At 38.0% G+C, this 23913-nt stretch overlaps 2 protein-coding genes across 6 annotated transcripts in view; both read left to right on the plus strand.

The window, feature by feature from the left end:
• The window catches only part of rgs7a (regulator of G protein signaling 7a), a 54967-nt gene extending 41828 nt beyond the window's left edge, over nt 1–13139 (plus strand). For 2 of the 5 annotated variants that reach the window (XM_079632498.1, XM_079632499.1), the window contains 13 exons: nt 347–398; nt 2060–2124; nt 2937–3013; nt 3462–3543; nt 5095–5169; nt 5511–5609; nt 6228–6289; nt 7775–7885; nt 7975–8100; nt 8242–8428; nt 8522–8611; nt 10851–10890; nt 12479–13139. In XM_079632498.1, the coding sequence (XP_079488624.1) occupies nt 347–398; nt 2060–2124; nt 2937–3013; nt 3462–3543; nt 5095–5169; nt 5511–5609; nt 6228–6289; nt 7775–7885; nt 7975–8100; nt 8242–8428; nt 8522–8611; nt 10851–10871 (1047 nt within the window). In that variant the 3' untranslated portion in view covers nt 10872–10890; nt 12479–13139. Of the gene's footprint in view, nt 1–346; nt 399–2059; nt 2125–2936; nt 3014–3461; nt 3544–5094; nt 5170–5510; nt 5610–6227; nt 6290–7774; nt 7886–7974; nt 8101–8241; nt 8429–8521; nt 8612–10500; nt 10555–10850; nt 10891–12478 lie in introns of all 5 variants that reach the window. The other 3 variants (XM_079632496.1, XM_079632497.1, XM_079632495.1) reach the window with 2 other exon arrangements.
• Nucleotides 13140–15217: 2078 nt separating this feature from the next.
• On the plus strand, nt 15218–23558 carry grem2a (gremlin 2, DAN family BMP antagonist a). Its single transcript, XM_079633220.1, has 2 exons — nt 15218–15355; nt 22827–23558. The coding sequence occupies exon 2, from the start codon at nt 22828–22830 to the stop codon at nt 23410–23412; it is 585 nt and encodes a 194-aa protein (XP_079489346.1). The 5' UTR covers nt 15218–15355; nt 22827; the 3' UTR covers nt 23413–23558.
• The last annotated feature ends 355 nt before the right edge of the window (nt 23559–23913 follow it).

Consider the following 23913-nt stretch of genomic DNA (forward strand, 5'->3'; position numbering starts at 1 on the left):
ATTTGAGAAACAAAATAGAAACGGAACTTTTGGAAACGCTTTAAAATATAGCACCCATGCAAAATATAGTGCATGTTATTGAAGTTAATTACATAGTAGACTAATAACATGTAGTTGCAAGCTCGGATACTGATCGCCCCATCAAATAATTACACATTAAGTTGTTAAATCAGTACTTTCTAATGTAAATATACAATAATCACTGTAATCAATGTTAAATGTAACTCAATTTTCTTTACAAACAACTGCAATCATCTTGGTTTCTTTTGTATACGAACTGTGGTAGTTTTCACATTACACTGCATTATGAGTAATGTAGTTCATATTGTGCTCTTTCTTCTGTTAGACTCCGTATTTCTGGCCCTCAAACTGCTGGGAGCCCGAGAACACTGACTACGGTGAGTTTTTGTGCGAGATCTGTTATCTGTATCTTACTGAGACCAGTCTATATGAGTGTGTGTGTGTGTGGTCCTGTAAACCCAATGTTATGGTGACAAAATTTCTCATAAAGATGCTAATATCCGAAATCCTTGTCCTTGTGGGACAGTTTTCTGTTATGAGTTGGTTTAGGGGATATAATATACAGTTTGCACAGTATAAACAATATTATGTCTATGGAAGGTCCCCATAAAACATGGAAACCCATGCTCCTTAACTGACCCGCGTGCGCAAAAGAACGCTAAAAAGATGTCACGCTGTCTGCTGTCATACGGAAGTAAACATAGAGGATATTAAAGTAAGTGATTATGCTTTTATTTATAGTGTGATCTGCCGCGAAACCCACCGAATTCATGCGCAGGCAATATAAAAAATGAAATAAAAAAAACAGATAAAAGTTTTAAAAGAGCAGAGTTTTTAAACATTTATGATACGAGCCCTTATGTTTTGCTTGTACAGTATATAGAGCTGTCACTGTAATACTTATAAGTTCTGACACGTCACTGTCCTTCCACTGACTACCTTTCACAACCGTCTTGATAACTTCAGGTATGTTAAATCTTTGAAGTCACTCCCATGAGGCCGAATTCTGACGAATGTTGCTCTCTAGAGTGATGTAAAAGTCGCATGAATTCGGATATGACTGTTCAGACTGAGGGCGCATTGCAAAACATTGCAAAACGACCTGTATCGGATTTAGGACCACATATAGTGGCGCAAATCGGAATTGAAAATATCAGATTCCATGTGGTTTGTGCCATTCACACTGTTATGAGAAAAAACAATCTGAGTTACATGTGAGCAAAAAAAATGGATTTGGGCCACATTTACCTGCAGTCGTTCTGCAGCATAATTCTCACCTAGGTTGCATTTATTTAATAAAAAAAAATACAGTAAACAAAAAAAAACCTAACAGTTTTAAATATTATTGAAATTAATTTATTTTAATTGTTGAAAATGGTTGTGCTGCTTAATATTTTTGTGGATACCATAAATCTTTTTTCAGGATTCTTTGAATTCCAAAAGAACAACTTTTCTTAATTTCTTTTATAACATTATACATTTCTTTACTGTCACTTTTTATCAATTTACCACATCCCTGCTAAATAAATGTATTAATTTCAGTTTTGAAAAATCTTACTGTATGTTGCTTGCAAAAAGGTACATTTTTCACAATGCACAACTACTTTTGAACGATTGTCAATAGAGAAAGATGCTTTGTGTAGTTACGACATCTACCAGCAGGGAATAATAGAGCTAATAGATCTAGTAGATGTATAAATGTTTATGAATATTTTTGAGGTTTAAAGAAAGTTCATGGCATTTTTGTACGTTATTATTATACTTTATGAAAAAATACCTACAGTATGTACACAATTGAGATTTCCCTGCATTGTGGTTGTGTGCATGAGTGTGCCTTGGGTTCGGTAAATTATGCTTGTTATGAATTCAGCAATTAGAACAAAGCAACGCTCAGGTGCGAGTAGGTACAAGCTGGTGTGAAATATGTTAAATGTTTATTAAATATTTTAGTACGACTCATTTGAAAGCCCTGAGGGCTGCTGAGGTTTGAGGACGTGCGAGCAGTGTTTCTCACACACTTCTTGGCGTCTCTCTGCAGCTGTGTACTTGTGCAAAAGAACAATGCAGAATAAAGCACGTCTGGAACTTGCTGATTATGAAGCTGTAAGTAATCTCCACATTTTTTCTCTCTCTCTCTCTCTTAATTGTAACAATGCTTATCTCATGCTTTGTACTTCAGACATTATTAGATAGAAGATAATAAGAAGATAATAAGGTAATGACAATCTTTAAAAAATAAAGTATGTCTAATCCAAGCTGGGTTTTAAATGTCAGGCTTTGTTTGAATAATCCATGTAAGCTCTCCAGTAGCCCTGTGCAGATAGAGCCCTCTCCACCAACGACTTTCTCATATTGAACTGTAAACATGTAATCATTGTGCCTCCTCTTCCTTTTTCTATTATTAAAGGGGTCCTATTATGCTTTTTTACATTTTCAACTTCCTTTAGTGTGTAATGTTGCTGTTTGAGCATGACACAGGTCTGCAAAGTTGCATAGCATACAGAGTTGTTCTCTATATCAGTAAACACTGTTTCTGAACTTACCTCGATTGTAGTCTTGATTTTTTTGGTTGCACCAAACACAACACCAAAGACAACACACTGGTCCAGACAATCAACCAATCAGAGCACATTGCACTTTTCATAAGGAGGGGCTTCATAGAGACAGGAACTAAACAGAGTTTCAGACAGACTGGGAAAAGAGGTGCAGCAATTATGTAAAATATGGGGGAAATTATTAGTTTTTAAAAAAAATCAAGCATGAAAACATTCTAGTAGACCCCAAAAACAAAATTAAGACTTTGTAAAACGGCATAACAGGCACTCTTTAAGTTGAATGGCTTCTATATCTCCAAAAAGACTGTTTTTTGTTGTTGTTTTTTTTTTACTAAAAATGCTCTTTTTTTTCTCTTCCAGGAGAGTTTAGCGCGACTACAGCGGGCATTCGCCAGGAAATGGGAGTTTATATTTATGCAAGCAGAAGCTCAAGCTAAGTATGTATCTTTCAGATTGTGATCAGTTCTGGTCTTTCCCATTCTTTATTGGCCGTTTTTCTTTGTGCATTTGTAAAAGCATGCCACCCAGTCAGAAGACAGGGAAGTGACTCTTTACATAGCAATGATTTAAATATTAATCGCTGGATCTCTTGAAATATCTGTAAAGCTAAGTTTTCTGTGCTTAAGGATTTTAAAAGTCTCTTGGACAGAATTTGCACTGCAAAATAGTTTTTGGATTGGACAGAACTTGTCTTATAAGTCACTTCTGCTGTTTAAATTGAAATTCAAGGCAATTGTGTGAGAACTACAGTGCCTCTGAGTGCCAAAAAAAACCCAGGCAAGTTTGTGACTTTTCAGCTTTGTTGTACGGTTCATTGCATGTTTGCCTTTACTTTTGGAAGTTAAATGCTTTAATTGCTTTGGCTTCTGTGTTCTGTCTGTACAGAGTCGATAAGAAAAGAGACAAAATTGAGAGGAAAATACTGGACAGCCAGGAGAGAGCTTTCTGGGACGTGCACAGACCAGTGGTGAGTGAATGTGTGTGTGAAGGCAGGCAAGTGCATGTAAGAACAATGCAGCTATTCTCTTTTCCAGTTCAGAATTATTCTTTGTTGTTCTCAAGTGTTTGAAGTTGTTCCCTCACAGAGGAATGACACAACAGTGTTAAAGCACCTCTGGGCTGACGGAATAACCTCTGAGCTTGCAGAATTGCTGGCTAGCCATAAAACTAAAACGCACATTCTAACAATCATATATCATCGATTTCCTTAGACAATATTCTACAAAGTAAAAAGTGAAAATGTGCAGTTGTCCCCTAAAGAGATGTTCTTACTTGATCTATACTTTTCAAATAGTTTGCTATATTTTATATATATATATATATATATATATATATATATATATATATGATATATTATATATCTGTTTGATATATCTTATATTATATTTTAATATGTTTATTAAAATTAGATTTTATAAATTTATTTTATTGTATTGTACTATGTACTGTTATGAATTTTTAACTATAATAGTATCTAAATATATTCAGGCTAATTCTAATTTCAAAAACTGTAATACACATATATATGTATGTATATATATATATAGTTATTATATTGATCTAACCGAGAAAGTGAAGAGCCTATGATTTTATTACTAATAACAGTTCCAGTAGTAACTATAGTTACTATGCATTTCATTAGATTTTTCTTAAATAGTTTTTGAAGAATATATTTTTTATATTATTATTATTATTGTACCATTCCGTGGTGTGTATTGCTTTATGCCTTGTGTGTATTTGAGCTGTTTGTTTTGAAGGAAGCAGCAATTTCTCCCTCAATTACTCTGAGCTGATCCTTCTCATTAGCAATTTCATGCTAACTTGGCTTGATCTTTCAAGCTGACATGCAATAGTGAGATGCTGCAGATCATGTCCATATTTAGCCAGTGTGGGTTCAAATTGGGTTTATTGCAGAACTCTTGTGTCTTGAGGCTGTTTTCTCTCTCTCAACATACATTGGAGGCTTGGACCTAAAGTTCATCCTATATTTGAATGTAGAAACATTGGTTCCTTTGTGAGCTAAAATAGAGTCCAACCCGCAGAAAAGGGAGGGAGTATACAGGTAATGCGCACCATAAATATGTATACGTAGATGCCATATTCGACCGCTACAGACATGTCGGCCATCTTGCAACGGTCAGCGTGTCGTCAGTCTCAGTAAGAATCAATGATGCCACAATATTGCGCAGCTTCTGGTTGAAAAACGACATGTTAGCTGACGCTTTCATCTTATAAAATCATCTACTGAAGTCTATTGCAGATCAAGATATTTAGAAATGTGTATAACTACGGTTGCAGACGCACAGTCAACTTGATCTTGAATGTTCATGGACCAGCTTTTTGTCGTTCCAATATGGCAACCGGCTTACGTATAGTCGCTAATGAAGAATCTTTGTATATATATCTATGATGTGCAAAGCATCAGGTGGTCTAAGCAACATGGTTGCCTGGCAACCATAAATTATAGGTCATCTTAGAGAATTGACAGTTATATTGACCGTTTGTGTGTGTGTTTCAGCCAGGGTGTGTGAACACAACAGAAGTGGACATAAAGAAATCATCCAGAATGAAGAACCCTCACAAAACAAGAAAGGTGATGCAATAACACCCACTTGCAAAGTACTTCAGCTTTTAATCTCCATGTAACTAATCACTAAAGCAGTTATCCCACTCATTATATTATGGAACCTTTGCATTTGACAAAAGAATCAACCACTGAGCCAATCAGAATACCAAATCAGACTTAAATCAATCCACCAATCAGACAGCCTAACAAAATCCAACACTTTACCAATCAAGAACAGCTCACCTCAACAATCGTGCAGCTGTCCACCAATCCCCAATCACTGATGCAATCACACAGAAATCTCTTCTCTAATTACTGATTTAAATTTATGTAAATATGGTTGTAAATTATTCTGATGGTTTCCACAGTCTGTGTATGGCCTTCAGAATGACATTCGCAGCCATAGCCCGACCCACACACCAGCCGCTGAGGCCAAGCAACCAACCGAGGAAGAGCTTCAGGAACAGGTAACGCCTGATTCTGTGTGTTTATACTGTAGGCAGAGTATTTTAAATTTAACATTTTTGAATTTGAATCTTAAAAGTATCCGAGTATTCAACTTGGTTTAAGATAGTCTACTCTAGCTGGACTCCCAGCATAGCCAAGCTGGTGTTTATCTGGCTGGCCAGTTGGATTTCATGGCTGTGAATTAAGAATTCGTTCCCATGACAAATTAATTTGTTCACTTTGTGTCATTAAATACTGGCCCTGTTATACTAATTCAGTCCCTTGTTTTAGTTAAATTGTGACCATGATTTAACTAAATTAAAATAAGGAATCAAATTAGTACAATGTAGCCACCGGGGAATTAATTAACATCTGGCCATGAATTAATAAGTTATGGGAACAAATTCCTAATTCATGGCCACAATATCCTTTTTTCTTCTTCTGCATGGCATGTGCTGGGCTCTATAAAAAAGTACCCAATGCTTTTTTAAACCTTGATCAGCTAGCTTGGCCTGGCCGGGAGACCAGCTAACCACCTTTTTTAGCTCACAAAGGAACCACACACACACACACATACCCACACACACACACATACCCACATACACTCACCCTGACTATTACCACTTTTGTCTTTCCAGATCAAGTTTCGGCAAGCACAGTTAGACCGGCATCGATTGAAAATGTCCAAAGTTGCAGAGAGGTAAGTCAGAGAGTGAAAGAGAGAGAGAGAACGTCTGTGCTGTGATCGATCCACAGGTCTTCATTATTCTACAGTGCTTAAACATTTTCTTATCGATCTCTTTAATAGTCTGTGTAGATATTGCTCATGCTGACAAGCATGTTTCTGTTTCTCGTCCTCAAATTTACTTCCTCTGTGAGATCAATGGCTCTATTAGGATGCCACAACATCTTGAAGCACTAAGATTTTAGTGCAGCGTGAAATTAAACTGACTTTGCAACAATAAATGATGGTCCAAAATATAAAATGTACATCAGTGTTTTAGGAAGTAGTGTGCGTCAAATGCACACTATAATATCCAACTGGCAAATAATCAATATTAACTTGGAAACCTGGGATCAGGGTTATATTTGTTTTCACAATCATTGTAATGTTTCATTGTGTATAAAGTCACTGATAAGCATAACACATTCAGATATGTGCTGCAGATTTTCCTGCAAAAACACGACTGCATATTAAAAATTCCAGAAAAGCCTCTATGTGTGTGTCATGCAGACCGATTCACAAACGTGCACACTAAACAAAGACAAACCAATTATAACCAGTCATGTCCACTCCTATTATGATGGAGGCATTGCCTCATCTCACGTGACTGTCCCCTATGCATTCTCAATTACCCCCCACCACACGCAATAGGAGGTCTGTTAAAAGTCAATGGGCTCAGGGGAGGCAAGCCTCCCGCTGTAACTTTACCCGCGGGTGTCGCTGTTGGACAGTGTTATTTTAGAAAAACAAGTGATTAATACACTTTTTAATGTCACATTTTGTAATATGGATTATTACATCCAATTTTTTGAGAAGGCACTGCCTCCCTTGTCTGCTCGGAGGAAACGCCCCTGCTATGCTAGTACGTAAGTTAACTAATACAGACATTAATGGTCATTATAATGTAGTTCAAAAAGCCTTCATCATGACATGATTTTGTACGTATTGTAATCAGGCGCCAAAGAGAGTACCTATTAAAAGTAAGTTGAGCCAATGGGATCGCTTGGGGTCCTAACAGAGACCCGATTTCAAGAGAGGACCTGATTTGCCACCACACCAGGTTGGACCGATAGACGATGATATCGTGTATCGATGTTATCCATAGATATCATCAAAAACATCAGCTGTAAAAATAACGATTTTTGCGTCATCTAAGTTTTTTTTCATGACACACAATACAGAAATAAACTCGTTTCAGGGGGACATGAGGGAGGGAAGCACAGTCATTCGAAAAATACTACTGTTGTACTGATACAAATACAACGTTTCTACTGATACAAAGCTTAATGCTTATCAGTGAAGTATCCCTTTAAGTTTGGTCTCATTTTAAAGAAGACCCTTGGCAGATTATTGTTGAAATATGTTCTGGTAAATGAATATGTCACAATAATAGATAACGCCCTTTAGTGGCCTCTTTCTTCCTCTCTTTTATCACTAACTCTGTTTTTGATGGTCTTGTAGTTTGCTGAGTTATACTGAGCAGTATTCAGACTATGACCCGTTCCTGTCCACTTCTGATCCCTCCAACCCCTGGATATCAGATGACACAACGTTTTGGGAGATGGAGGCCAGGTCTGTTTTAAAAAATATACACTAAATATTATTATTGTTTTTACAAATCAGTGTGTATGTATAATGTGTTTCTGTGTGTGTTGGAACAGTAAGGAACCTGGTCAGACTAGAGTTAGACGCTGGGGTTTTAGAATCGACGAAGTGTTGAAAGACGCCATTGGGCGAGAGCAGTTCCTCAAGTTCCTGGAGTCTGAATTCAGCTCAGAAAACCTCAGGTAAACCTACACTTCCTTTTCATGCCCCCTGCTGGCGGGTGAAGAGTAACGCAGCCAGATGTTCCACTGGGCAACCACTTTTGCTGCATGCATTGTCTTTGTATTCTGCAAATTGATTCTCTCTTGTTATCCAAAACTCAGATTCTGGTTGGCAGCGCAGGAGTTAAAGAGGAGGCCGATCCGTGAGGTGCCAACACGGGTGCAGGAGATCTGGGAGGAGTTTTTGGCTCCTGGAGCCCCCAGTGCCATCAACGTTGACTCGAAGAGCTACGACAAAACCACACAGAACATCAAAGACCCTGGACGATACGCTTTTGAAGATGCACAGGTGAGGATTATGTTTTTAGCAGCTACAGTGATTTTCTTTTTCAAAAAATGTATGAAAACAAGCCATATAAACATGTAAATGTGTGTCTCCCAGGAACACATCTATAAGCTGATGAAGAGTGACTCTTACAGTCGTTTCATTAGATCCAGTGCCTACCAGGAACTTCTGCAGGCTAAGAAAAAGGTAAAATGTTTTAAGCAATTTGACAGGATAGAATAACTCATCTTGAATACTCTACATGTCCTGATTGGTAAATCTACTAACGTTCAAAAGTTTGGGTCGGTAAGATTTTTTTTTTTTAAGTGTCATTTATTTGATCAAAAATACTGTAAAAACAGCAATATTCGAAAATGTATTAGTATTAATTAAAAATAACTGTTTCATATTTTAATATATTTTAAAATATAATTTATTAAATGTGATGGCAAAGCTGAATTTTCAGCAGTCATTATTCCTGTCCTTCAGAAGTCATTCTAATATGCTGATTTGTTACCCAAGAAAAAACAGTTTTTTTTCAGGATTCCCTTATGAATAGAAAAGTTTAAAAGAACAGCATTTATTTTGAAGTAGAAATGTTTTGTAACATTATTGATGTCTTTGCTGTCAATTTTGATCAATTCAATGCATCCTTGTGGAATAAATGTATTAATTTCTTTAAAAAAAAATAAGAATACCGTTAATTAAAAAATCGAACTGACCCCAAACTTTTGAATCAATATTGAGTGAAATTGAATGTGAAATTAATCTCATATAGGAGTATTTGCTGTATATCTTTGTGACAGATTCATAAATCAGTGAATGTATATTGTATTGTGTCTATTGTTTGTTTTATTTGCATTGCATTGAACATGTTATCAGTAGCACAGGCGCCGGTCCCCGAACACCCACAGAAAAACACGAGATAGTCTCCGTTCATTTTAGTCAATAAAAAAAATTATTGCAGCTTTCAGACATGACTTTCCTCTCGTTTTTATCGTTAATTTGAGGCTGTTTCTTTGGCTTTATTTTGAAGACAAATGTGGAGAGAGATTACATTATTGTAATGCAAGAACGCATCCATGTAATGAATCTCTCCGCACGCAGATTCTTCTCTAGCACAAAACCAATACAGCGATCTCATGGCTCTGCTCTCGCTCAGATTTAATGCGTGCGCTCTCAAACTTTGTCCTGTGCACTCGCGAATTCTCTCGTCCTTTAAATTGTAAAGAAATTACGGATTCACATTTGTTTCATGCCTAGTATTTTCAAGCTAGTTGTCAAACTAGTTATTTTATTATTTAATAGTTGTTTTTGAGTTGTAAATAAGTATTAAGTGAATTTTATTTAGTGAACCGCTACTGATCATCAGGTAGTAGCCTAGGCTATATCAGCGAGAGCATGACTCTCGACACATAACACTCGTGGAAAGAATATGTTTTTGTTTTTGGTTGGTAATGCATTTGTAGTTTGTGCATTTCTCTTCACGAGACAAGAATAACTTTTGTGTAATTCATTCATCAAGCGCACCGTTGAACGGAAAAACGACAGTAGCCTACAATTAATTACTGAGTAATGAGATTGTTCAAATGTTATAAGGGGCATTTGTTGCTTATGTGTAATGCACGCACCGACAGAAACATAAACCAGTGACTATGATTTGTAGGTTTATAGGGACCTGCTTTAAAAAACATGTCTCAAATCCCTGCATTCTGTTCTACTCTGTCACTCTCTTCCGGCTGTTTTTGAATCCAAGAACATGCTTCCTGGAATACCAAAATGTGTATTTTGGGATTGGGGTTATGATACCATGATGTGAATTAGTTTGTTCACATTTGTTTTATTAATACCAGCAGTAAAAGGGAAGTTTTTTTTATTTGGGGGAATATTATATTTATCAGAAACCACAGTTTCGAAAATGAATTAGTGGTGCAAAAGCTCCAGAAAGAGACAATCTGTGGAAGTGTTAAATCTGATACCTTTTAATTGACACAAATAGACGGATATATTAGCCTGATTCTATTTCATATACACATACTTATTCAGACACGCCATGCTGTAGTCCCTTTTTTCACTCTTTATCTTGTTGACTGAAGTCGGGAAGCATACAGGATCGCAGAACCTCATTTGAAAAGTTCACTCGTAATGTGGTAAGTGGTAGTGGCCCCGCCCCCTCAGTGATGGCTTACCTGACCAATCAGACAGCAGCTCTGGTCAGATGAAGCTTGTTTGGTTCTTTATCCCGCCCCTCCCGAACCTTGTGATGTCATGTTAATTCATGTTTTCCCACAGGGTTAAGCAAGCTCTTCTCTTCTTGTTACTTGTGTCATCTTTAAATGAAGTGTTTAGCTGTGGTTGGTAACTCTGCATGACTTTGCATTTTGGTCTTCTGTTGCAACAGCTGCCAAAATGTGTACCTGTTCACTTTTCTCTATCTTGTCCACAGAAAAGTAAGAACTTGTTTTGAAGGAAGGCATTTCTTCCAGGTAACCCTGCTTCTCCTTGACCTGTGTGTGTTGCTCCTGTTTCGTATCTGTCTAAGGCCCTGTTTACACTAGTGCATTTTCGTTTCAATATGCATAACTTTTGCTACGGTTTACGCCTGGCATCTTCACTACTCTGGAGTTCTTGACCTTCGAAAACTGAGACTTTTGGAAACGCTGCAGACCAAAGGAAAGCGTGGCTGCCCGCATTACGCTACCAGAACACGACAGAGCCGTCTCTCTCAATGGCTCTAACAGAGCAGCCTCGACCACCGTGTAAACAATAACATTGAGATGGAAGTGCAAGCTTTGCTGACTTTGTTGTCCTTTTTAGCAGCCATTGTGCAGTTAAACACTGCATTTAATAATACTGCAGCTGCCTACATGTGCAAGAAGCAAGCTATTATTAGAGCAATTGGCAGCTGTTTACACTACGCGCATGCCAAGTGTGCATGAATGGTCATGTGGTTTTAGTCGTGTAGCGTGAACTGAGATTTTTTTTCTGAAATGCAATGGAAACGCCAGTATGGACGAGGATCGTCTTCTTTTGAAACGAAAACGCGTTAGTGTAAACAAGTCTGGGATACATCTGATGTTTCTGTTGAAGGAAATGATCACCCAAAAAATATTGATTTGTTTTCTTCCATTCAACACAAATGGAGATGTTAGATAGAATGCTTTTTTTTCCATACAATGAAGGTGAATGGGGAGGCTGAGCTACAAAAATATTACAAAGCATCATACAAGTCATCGATATTGCTGTTTTACAAGTCTGTTTTATACTGTACACTATTCTTAAACTAAATTTAGTGTCAGAACGTTTTATTTTAAAGAAATTAATACTTGTATTAAACATCATTAACTCATTGTTCAAAAGTGACAGTAAAGACTTTTTCCATTGTTCCAAAAAATGTCTGTGAAGTAAGTTCAAAGAATCCTGACAATAACATCATGGTTTCCACAAAAGTATTAAGTTTCCAACATTAATAATAATTAGAGATGTTTCTTGAGCAGCACATCAGCACATTAGAATGATTTCTGAAGGATCACGTGACACTGAAGACTGGAGAAATGATGTTGAAAATTCAGCTTTGCATCACAGGAATACATTACATTTTCAAAATCTATTAAAATGGCAAACAGTTGTCTAAAATAATAATATAATATTTCACAATTTTACTGTTCAATTGTATTTTTGATCAAATAAATGCAGCCTTGGTGAGGCTTCTTTCAAAAACATTAAAAAACCGTACCAATCACAAACTTTTAAATGGGAGACTACATTCAAATATGAAATTTTAATTTTAATATATTTTCTATTCAATATTTGAGAGCTACAGTAGAAAAACCTAACTTTTAGTGAATAGTACCTCACGCTAAAGTTTGGAACAGCATGATGACGAGTATATGATGGCAATTTCTTTCTTTTTTTTTGTTGTTGGGTGAACTATCCCTATAATATAATTTTACAGAAAGGGCTCATTTTCTGTTTAGCATGCTTAAAGATTGATATGTTGGCTGTTGTCACTGCCCAGAACCGTATAAAAAAATAATTTGTCTTTCTCTTTGCTCTTTTTGTCTTGTGTTTCAGGGGAAATCCCTGATATCGAAGAGGCTGCCTGCTGTCGTCCAATCTTGCTGAGACTCAAAACAATCCACCGAGGATGAGGACGCTGTCATCTTCATCTCTGTCGTCTGATTCCAGATACCCTGGACAACGGACCAAATCACGTGCATGTCCAAGAGACTGAATTTTTACATCAGTTTCTACTTGCTACTTGCTAGTTTCAGTCTTTAAGACAGTTAGACGTGGACTTCAAATATTTGGGAAATGCAGCAATGTCTTTCAAAAGAGGAAAATGATCTTCTCCTCTCCTCTTTTGTCTGTCAGGACTGTCTCCAACTGTAGACTGATCAAATGATGTCAAAACCAGAAAATGTAAAGTAATAAAATCCACAGTTAAATATAACAGCGTAGGCACATTGTGTAAAATCGAGAAGCTTTAGACACAGAGATGATCTCTTCCTACTCACATTTCATCTCTTTTTGCATTGATTTTATTGCACTATAAAGGATTTAGCACACGTTTGCTTATCGCACATGTGAAGTCGCATGGGATATATCTGAAAGCGACTGGTCTTGCAATCTGTCTCGTCTGTTCTTCTTTGTCGGCTCCCTCCTTTATTTTTTATACCATATGTAAACAATTTTACTTGAAAATGTATTAAAGTTAATTCGTTGTCTGAAAGCCATTGCAGTGATTTCTGTTTCTCGGTGCCACCTGTAGAACTGTCAATGACAATGCCGGAGCTTTTACGCGGTGGTAGAGCGTTTACTCTTGACAGATTTGAGCTGTAGTGCTCCCAAAGGAACGCAGGTTTGAGGCTAGATTGCATCATGTGCTCATTCCAGTGGCAAAGTCACTTTTTCTAATACAGGGCTAAAATCAAACAGTGTTGTATGACTGCAGAATTCACTACAATATGTTCTGAATTTAGGTGATACTTGGTGGGGCTTTAATTATTAACATACATGCGTACATACCGGTTATGGAGCAGCATAATAATTATTACCGGTATATTAAATAATACATTAATTGTAAAAGAACACCATAATAAAATCAAATTGACAGTCTTATACTTTTTTTCTTTTTTAGCTTATGGTATTCTGATCATTTGCATTTTAGTTAGTTTGATCTGCATGTAAATAAAACAGTTTAAAACCATTTTAAATGTAATGATCATACTTGCAGTTTGTATGACTTCATATTCTATGGCAAGCTGTTTTAACATGTAATTCTTTAAACCTACTAGTATCTATTTTCATGCTACTAGTACTTATTTTTTTATAGAAGTAGCATGACATAGATACTAGTATGTTTTAAGGATTGAATGTTAAAACGGCTTGCCATACATATAATACAGTGCATTACCTTTTCAGTTATGAATTAACTACATTTAAAAAAAATATATATATATATTATACATGCTTGCACATTGTCACCTACCCACATTCATAATTATTTGATTGCTGTTGTTTTTTTAACCACTAGAGGGCGATGACTCCATCCACCAGGTCATTTTCCTGAAGGGTCTTCGAGTTACTGTTTGTATTTGATTATTTGGTCAGTTTGTTGAGAACAGCACTAAATCTTGAGGTCCAAACTAACCTATCCAACACTAACAGTCAGCTCTGAGCAGAACAATCTAGTTTGCTGCTATCAACACAATGAGGAATTTAACATTTAAGTACTTCAGCTTCTTTAGTTTCAACCAAAACAGTCTGGAGGCTATGTGAGTCTGATCATTGTGTAAATGTCTTTTTGGTAACTTGTTTTCATATGTTCTTCGCACCGTGGATTGTATGGGTTCGTGTGATTGAGAGAAAAATAAAAGGAACAAGGGAGGGAGGTTATTCTTATTGTGGTTAAATAGAGATGAGTTCAAAACCACACAAACTACAGAATGAGAGAACGAATGACAGAATAAGCGACGAAAACAAAAGGGGAACAGTCAGTACTGTGCGAGCCAAACGGAGATTTATTGGTACACACATTTCAAGTTAAAAATGATAAACTGTAGAATGCAAGATTAATAGTTTTGCATCTAAAAGCTTTTGTCTTTTAAGACCACATAACACATCTGCTTTGCCTTGCCTTGATGTGCTGTCAAAACTTGTTTATAAAACCATTTTGCATTTGGAAAGACACCCGAGAAAAAACTTTAGGCAGGACCTCAATAAAGCCAAAGATTTTCACAAATGTTCCAGAACACGAGCCTACATTTTTTTTTTTTGATTGAACCAATATAAATATAAATTATCATTTGGATCAAACTCATTGGTTTATTGATGTATTTTCTATATTTACAGAGATTTTTCCCTGTAAAACTGCAACTGCAGAAGTCAAGAGGGACGGGGTTAGAGAGAGAGAGAGAGACAGAGACAATATGTTTTCAGGACTGGTTGATTAACAGTGGACTTCTGGGGGAGGTATCAGAGAATGCTAGACCAAAAGAGAGGGAGGGAGAGAGAGAGAGGTGTAGATGAATTTTTCTGTAACTTGTGTGCAACTGATGATTTTCTTTCAGCTCTCTTCACACTCACACACTTCTCTTTGGAGAGCCACTGGGATGTGACAGTAAATCAGTGAGAACATGATGCAAAGACTCGCCGGGAAGGACTCAGTGAAACAGAATGCGAGCTGGATGCCACATAAATGAGTGAAACTGGGGAACTATGAGCCATAAAGTGTGACTGCTTCAGTTTGGCCTCTGCAGAGCTGGACTCAAACGGCACGATCTCCAGGAACACTTCGAGAAACGTCCTCTACTTCTGATGGATGTCCACGCTGATTCTCCACGTCTGGAGCTCTGATCCTTGGCCGATCTCTGACCTGCTGCTCGACCTTTGACCTCTGAGTGACCTCTTCGCAGCAGTAAAACGTGACTCTGGACTCCAGATCTACAGGTACACTCTAAAAAGAAGATTATTTTATGATTTTATTAGTTCTATTTAGAATTATATATATATATAAAACATTTTTTAAATAATTTCCAAAAGGGAGTTTTTGCAGCCTTGCCATAAAAGAACCATTCTGGTTTCCACAATGAACCTTTCTGTAAACAGTCTTTAAAAATACTTTTTTTTTCTTCTTAGGGTGAATTTTAATCATTTTTAAGAGTGTAAGGAACTATTTTTATGCTGGAATTGTTCTAAAGTTCTTCATAGAACCTTAAAAACAGAAGTTCTAATTGGAGGGTTCTGCTATTGTAACAATCCTAAGAAACCTGCTTTTTAGAACAAATACTCTAAATTGATACTGATGTTGTATAATTCTGTATTTACACTCGTATTTAGTTCTTCATAATGCAGGTCATCTAATCACAATGTAATGAAACCGATACTGTTCACCTTGAAGAGCAGGGATTGAGTGAGTCTGACAGTGTACTGTATGTTTATTAATGGGGACGTGTGCATGAGAGCGTGTGAGGTTGTGTGAGAGTTTTGGCTTCAGTCCTGCTCATGCATGTGTGTTTGCGACTGAAATGCATGATTGGCATTATAAAGAAGGCCATGGAAAAGGATCAGCCGCAACTCAGTTCAAAGTGGTGACTGCCCCTCAGAGCGCATTAAACAGAGCGGATTTGAGCCTGACAGCCTTTGAGTTTCCCAGTGACCTTCTAAATCCCCAACAATCCTTGATAAACCAATACTATCAAGAATGATGGCAATGTGTGTGCCTTGAGGGCTTGAGTAGGGGTTGGATAGGGTTATAAAATGGTTAATATTAGGGGAGGTTTTTGATATTGTAATAAGGGTCGGGTTAAGATTCATTTCTTGTAATTGTAATGATCATACACTAAGCAGTAGATGTGAATGGGAAATACACTTGACTGTGTGTTGTGCATGTACAGTATTCGAGGGAGCTGAAGTCAGACTCAAAGCGTTATGTGACGACAGCCATCAGAGAATTCAGTCATTGATATGGTTGAACTGCTCAACCACACTTTAAACCTCAGCTATGTATCGTAACATGAGTCTGACCCAACAGTCCTAAACCACAGATATTCCATCTACTCCCAGTGATCTAGATACCCATACACCACATGGTGACAAAATCACACCATGGAAGCACTTTATACTGCCTGTGCTTTTGCTGAACTCTAATCTAGATTCATCTGGAGTTAGAAACCTTTTTTGTATTACTTATTGTTTTCTTTGGTCGCTGGTAAACAGCATGATTCACAGGTGGCATTCATGTTCTTGCGTTCAGCAATTTATTTTTCTGTTGTTGTGGTGTGGAACGAATACTTTGCACAAGACAGTTAACTGTTGAGTTTAGTGGGTAGCACTGTCGCCTCACAGCGAGAAGGTCCTCGGTTCGTGTCCCGGCTGAGTTTGCATGTTCTCCCTGTGTCTGTGTGAGTTTCCTCCGGGTGCTCCGGTTTCCCCCACAGTCCAAAAACATGCAGTGTTGGTGAATTGGAAACGATTAATTGTCCGTAGGTGTGAATGCGTGTGTGTGTGTGTGTGTGTTTGTGTGTGTGTGAGTCCCAAACCATGTAATGGGGAGGGTTGGGAAAAGACATGGCAACCTACCCTGGAAAAATCATTGCCAAAAACTCCATGGAAAGTCTCTTGCATATGGCAGGAGGAATCACCATCATGTGAGAGAGAACGAAAACTCTGTAAATATTTCTGGGGTGACTATATATAGATGTTTTAAAACCAACTGAAAGTGGAAATAATATTCGAGGCAACGTTTGACAGCTTGTCATGTGGTGGAGTTTAATTCATGCTGCCATTTCAAGGTGTTTACTCAGGAACACACATCACAACTTTAGTGACTGGTGGGCAAAACCTCTTATCATCTCAATCTTTGCAATAGTTTCTATATGGAGATATATGCCCACCGGTCACTAAATTTGTCATCTTTGCAGGAAAAAATAAACTTGAAAATTGCAGACGATTTGAACAGTATGTTCAAGTGAAATTATTCAAATGAAACATGTCTCTGGAAAACACGTGAGCATTAATGGTTTTACACTGGGCTTTAGGGCATGGTGTAGTTTTGAGTTGTTTAAATTGCATTAAAATATTTCTTTAATCAGAAATGATACCTTCTGCACATGTGACTTTTGTGTTTGATGGCATGAGGGCTGGATTTGAATAAATTAATTTGACATGTTAAAGCTTTTCTTGACTCAACTGTGTTCAATTTCAAGAGTTTTAGTCAAATACTTTCTTCTATCCTAGCTTAAAGGCATGTTCACTCAAAATGGAAAGTTCTGTCTACATTTACTCACCCTCAAGTTGTTCCAAACCTGTATGAATTTCTGTCTTCTGCTGAACACAAAAGAAGATTAAAAAAAAAAAAAGTCAGTAAAAAAAAACAGTTGATGGTCCCCAGACTTGAGTGCGAGTAAATGATGACGGATTTTTTTTTTTCATTTTTTTATTTTTTCATATGCAGATACAACTAAAGTGAGCCAAGGTTAATTCCCTTCAAAAGTGTGAACACCTTGAGACAATCAAAACATTGCTCTGTTTGAACAACCAATGGCAGATGGGGACATGTTTGGGGAAATATGTTCAAATGCAATCCTTATTTTGGGAAACACACTTCAGCTCTGTATGTGCGTGTATAAATTGCATAAGTATGTTGTAAAGAGATTGTCTTGTGGCAGAGGGAGGTACGTAATTGCTGTGATGATAACTCCTGTCAAATTCATAATTTTGTGGCGCCAGTTAGTGTTTATGCATGCGATGGTGTTTAATGTGTGTATGGGTGTGAGATAGAGAGAGAGCTTCAGGGTTTGACTTGTGGCTTCGTGCGACTGTTGTTTTGGGTTGGAGATGTTGTGGAAGTGTGAGGGAAGGCTCGCTGTGGGTTTTGACAGTGGTTGGTCAAATGCTGGTATCACTGGCTGTGTGGGAGAGCATGCTGGCTTCTGCTCAATGAGAGATGCTGGTACTTGCGGTTTGGTTGTTTTACGCTACGTTGCTTCTCTTACATCAGCCTTTGTCTCAACAAACTGTTTTTAGCAGCTGAGGAAAGAAAGTTTCGGAGTAAAATATCAGTTTTAGGGTCAAACAAGGGAAATGAGAAAGGGTCTTAATGTATCTTATCAGTCAAATGATATATTTCTTAATTTTGTTCCTTTATCATGCACATTATGACTGTTTGAGCATTGTGAAATGTTAAACGTTTCACAAGATTTTTCAAGATTCAACTGTAATGGCTAGGCCATTTGTGGCTCCTCAGTGGAAAGCACTGTCACCTCACAGCAAGAAGGTCCCAGGTTTGAATCCCGGCTGAGCCCGAAGTTTTCCCTGTCTCTGTGTGGGTTTCCCCTACAATCCAAAGACATTTAGCAGGTGAATTGGAGATGTTAAAGTGTGTGTGTGTGTGTGTGTGTGTGTGTGTGTGTGTGTGTGTGTGTGTGTGTGTGTGTGTGTGTGTGTGTGTGTGTGTGTGTGTGTGTGTGTGTGTGTGTGTGTGAGATGGACTGGCCATCTGTCCAGAGTGATTTTCCCTCATGTGGCTCCAGTCCTCCCATGACCCTACAGAGAGAATAAGCGGTTTGGAGAATGGATGGTAAAATGGCCATTTTCAACAAAAATACTGTAAAATTTTAACAATAAAAAGTTACTGTACGTTTTTCACAGTAATATTTTTTTATTTTTTATTAATTAATTAATTTCTTTAATTAATTGTTACTTAATTAATTGACTCTTAAGTTACTGTGGATATCATACTATTACATTATAATAAATGAATAAACAAAAGCTACCAGCAATTCTGCTACAGTATATGACTGTGAAGTCACAGTATGCAGTTCAATTATAGTAAAGTGTAGAAATACTAGCGATAACAGTGACAGTGAAAGTACAGCAACTGCATTCGTTTATGCTGTAAATCCACACATTTTTTTACAGTGTGGATGATCTGTCACTGACTTTCTCACATACACAGACAGATGGGAGACAGATAGAAGGTTTTGTGTTTATTTACTTGCGTATGCTCCAACTAGACACTGTCATTATCTCCAAACCACAATTTTTCTCAGGGGAGATTTATGGCCCCTCTGTCTATGTGTGTGTGTGTGTGCGTGCGTGCGTGCATGCGTGCGTGTCACTTTCACTCCCACAGATCTGAAATCAGTTTCAGGTATGGACAATTGAGCTCTGTGATGTTTGTGCATGTACAGTATCTCACAGCCTTTTGAGTCACTGCCACATCCCAGCATTCCCTGTTTCTTCACACATAATTTTGAGCTACCAGTAAACCAAACCCTCTAGTCAGCCTGTGGTCATCTGAAGGAGAGAAACCCAAGACTGCTAAACTTTCCACATCCTGATCTAATAACGTTCACATGGTGCTCTCCCCACTGTTTACATGTCCCCAGCATATCTCACCACCGGCATAAGCAAAGCCCTCATTATTTAACCCTGCCTCAGCAGAGACATAAAGGCCACTTCCTTGTAACCTCGTGGCTTCTGTAGCGTTCCCTTTTGATGGGTCGGCCCTGTTTATTTGCATGAGCATTCTGGGACTGGTGTAAAAGTAAACAGCATTAATGGCTGCCAGCGACACTGACGGAGGGAGATACGGATGATTAATCCATTGCTTTCTGCCGCCGTGTGAGTCACGGTTAACTGTAGCCAATTCTCCCCGGTAACCCAGATTTATAGAGCTTAAAGGGACAGTTCACTCAAAATATTACAATTTCATACTCATCCTCTCATGTTGTTTTATAAAAAGAAATTCTGAAGACTGCGCTGGTCGCTCTTTTCCATGCAGTTCCAATGAATAGGGACTGAAGCTTTCAAGCTTTAAAAAGGAGCAAAAGCACCATAAAACATCATGACTGAAATTCCAGTAAGAGAATGAACTTGAGACTCATATCAGTTCCATTTGTGAATGAAACACTAACACTGGTCTTGCGAACCATATTAGTGATTCACAAAAAAGATTTGACTCAAAAGAACAATGTGTTCATGATTCAGACATCCCACTCTCAAACTTTCATGAATATGCAAAGATGTCGAAATTTTCAGTGAATAACAACTTAAAATTCAGTCTGAACACAAAGTCTTTCTCACGCAAAGATATATTTTGGCTTCAGACGACTTTAAATATTGTTCTTTGAAGTCTGAAAGCTTTAGTTCTTTGGAATTAAATTTTTTGGATAAACGATTCCTTAAATGGAATCAAAAGACCCTCTTTTTGTACTTTTTTTAAAGAAAGTTAATGTTTAACGATAAACCTAGCTGAGCAGGATTGTGTTATGTCTGTGCATGTGTGTTTTCTATCTTCTGGAGAAAGATTCACACGTTTACTTGACTTGAATGTTGCTTAACTCTTATTTTTTTTTTATAAAGGATATAATAGTCATAATAGCTTTCTGGTGTTGTTTAGCTCCAGACTTTCTGTGAGCTCTTTTGGTTGGTCTGTCCTGAAAAACATCCATATAAAAAAAGCCTTTGGGATCTATTGAAATCTATTGAAAGACAGTGTCTTTAAAATATATGAAATACAACTGTGCTTTATTCTCAATCTACCCAGCAGACAAGATGAAAGCGGAGAGAGAGAGAGAGAGAGAGACAGAGAGAGCATGAATGAAACAGACAATGCCAATGGTTGTAAAGTATCTGAAATATCAGAGGTTATCAGAGGGTTATCTAAAGCAAAACTGACAGAGGATTCAGACCAAAGACCAGGTTTAACTTTATCAGCATTACATAAGAACCACTCTGCTTTTTAAGAATAAACAAACTGCTGTAAAACTGCACTCGCTGGTCTTTTTTTAACCAGAAAGTGCCATCACCATGGTTGTATGGTGATATCATGACACAACCATGGATTACCATGCTAATAACTCATAATAATCATTTGTGGTGTCTTTCATTCCAATTTGCCTACTTATGTGTGTGTAGCAGAAGAGTAAAGGCAAGATTTGGGACATGCTTGATCATAATTGCGTCTTTAACGGACTGCTTTGACGCTTAGTTATGTGCAGCCTGTAACCGTTTAAACTGCCCTGTCAATCATTTGTCACATCCTCCACATTAAGTTTAATTGAATTTCCTACTGTTCACAATGCTGTTGAAGATGAAAATAATGAGGATAACAATGAATAAATATTTTTTCACCAGGATAGATCCTGATTATGAATCACTCGATCCCCTTTATCTAATAGTGCGTTCATTCCATGTACTTGCCACGACTTGACCTCTTGCCTGAATTAAAAGAACACACATTTTTTTGCAGTAAAGTGGAGTCGATTGTATATTACTTTTTGTTTTTATTATTATTTGTTATGTGTTAAATTTAGTCTGACGTCATATCACAACCGTTGTAGTGTTCGTGTACTCACACTACTTAACTTTTTACTGGTTTCCTGCACTACTTCAGTGACGCTGCAACACCGATACTCTGAACATCATGACTCGAACCAGACGCTGATTCCTGCAGAAATTACGGTTTGAAACAGAATGGTCAAAAGGGACCATCAAAATAAAGTGATACCGAAATGACTCTTATGAGCATAATTCTTATTAGCGAATCAAAAACATAGGCTACAGCGTGAACAGACAGACGCACGAACAAATGACTCTTATGAGTCACTCCTTTTTTAGTGTGTGAAGTAGTGAGATTGAATTAGGGCAGGGGGATTCCCTTTTCCCAGCAAGCTTTGCATTGGGTTAGTTCATTTTGGTCAATTGTTACTTAATGTTAGCCTGGGAACACCCTGATGAACTTCTGGCAAATTTGAGATTTGCTCTGTAAGTCCGTCTGGCCAAGAGCCCATTCAAGCCCATTTCCAATTTTCCCAAATCGAGGCACCAATCACAAACGTTGAGACGGGCTTTACACAGTGACAATCACTCTGATTGGTTTTAGGTCGCCCAGTTGCGCCCAGAGGCATTTGAGCGACATCCGTTGGTGACGCCCCTTTGGAAATGGGCTGTGAATGAGCCTTTCCCAGACCCACTCTCAGTTACAACTGAAAAGGGTCTGGTGTCAACCAGGTTAACTTAATGTGTCTTTAAGGTAAAATTAGTAAAAGAGAGATTTTGATAATATAATTTTTGGGGGTTGCCATAGTGTTGAATGATCATGTTTTTGGGGAGATTATTATACTTCGAGTCATATGTCACATATCAAGTGAAAATGTCAAGTGAAAATGCAATATTTCTTAGAAATAGCCAAAGTCCTGATTTTTTATTGGCCTTCTACTTATGTTTAATAAAATCATACCAATTAACCAGTGTTGTCTGATTTCTGAGTAAATGATAGTAAGTAGGTTTAAACACGTACAGTTTATAATTAAACATTTATCACTCTATAACTGACTGACCATTAATTTGACAATGTACATCTGAATCAGTACCAGAGGCACTAATGGTTTCCCTATTTTGAATCTTTCCTCAGGATGTTCTGGAAGCTGGCAATACCTGCCATTTTGGCATGGACCCTTTTTGTGTCTACGGAGACCAAGAAGCCCCGCCCTCAAGGTTCCATCCCCTCCCCATACAAGCTAAAAGGCAATGATTTGTCATCACCATCCCACACACTAGCGGCTTTGCCCCAGCACACATCCGCACAACGACAGAAGGGTAAACACGACATGCTGTCGTCGAGTCGCGAGGCCCTGGTAGTCACTGAGAGGAAGTACCTGAAAAGCGACTGGTGCAAAACACAGCCGTTACGTCAAACGGTGAGTTTGGAGGGCTGTCTGAGCCGAACTGTCATCAACCGGTTCTGCTACGGCCAGTGTAACTCTTTCTACATCCCCCGCCACCTGACGTCTCAAGCTTCACATCGAAGTCGAAAAACAGCATCCACGCCAGACCACCACACTTCATTCCAGTCCTGTGCGTTCTGCCGGCCAAGCCGGATAACCACGGTCACCGTTCGGCTTCACTGCCCTGGGCTGCAGCCGCCATACCGGCAACGGAAAGTGCAACGGATCAAGCAGTGCAAATGTGTGTCTGTTAATGTAAATGCTTCAGACTGAGAAGGCACACATTCGAAACAATGCTTTAGGGTGTTCTTTTTTGGAAAAACTGGGGCCGCCCCAACAATCAATGTGTGAAACTTGCCAAAGACAACAGCTAATCAGAAGACTGGCCACCTTCATTATGTCTGGACTGTACCGCATTATGCTCTACGGGAATGCTTAATAGCTGCCGAGCAGCACAGCAATGGAAACAATGCTGGATTTTTCTTCTTTTTTGACAAATATAAAGAACCTGAGAGTTCAACTACATACAAGACTGAAACAGTAAATAACATTCTTGTGTTAAATTAACAATGTTTGACCTTTGACCTCTTGAAAGCTTTCTTTTTTTAAACGGATGGAGCGTCTGTATCCCAACGTTCTCCTGCCTTACCTCAGCAATGCTGATTCTCAACAGAGTGCAACAGTTGGGCTCCGGAAGTAAAAATTCCCATTGAAAAATTAAAAATTCATTTTATCCATAGGGAAATTGATGAACTTCCAAACCTGTGTGATCTA

Source organism: Phoxinus phoxinus (assembly GCF_949152265.1).
Source record: "Phoxinus phoxinus genome assembly, chromosome: 13".
NCBI classification, from domain to species: domain Eukaryota; kingdom Metazoa; phylum Chordata; class Actinopteri; order Cypriniformes; family Leuciscidae; genus Phoxinus; species Phoxinus phoxinus.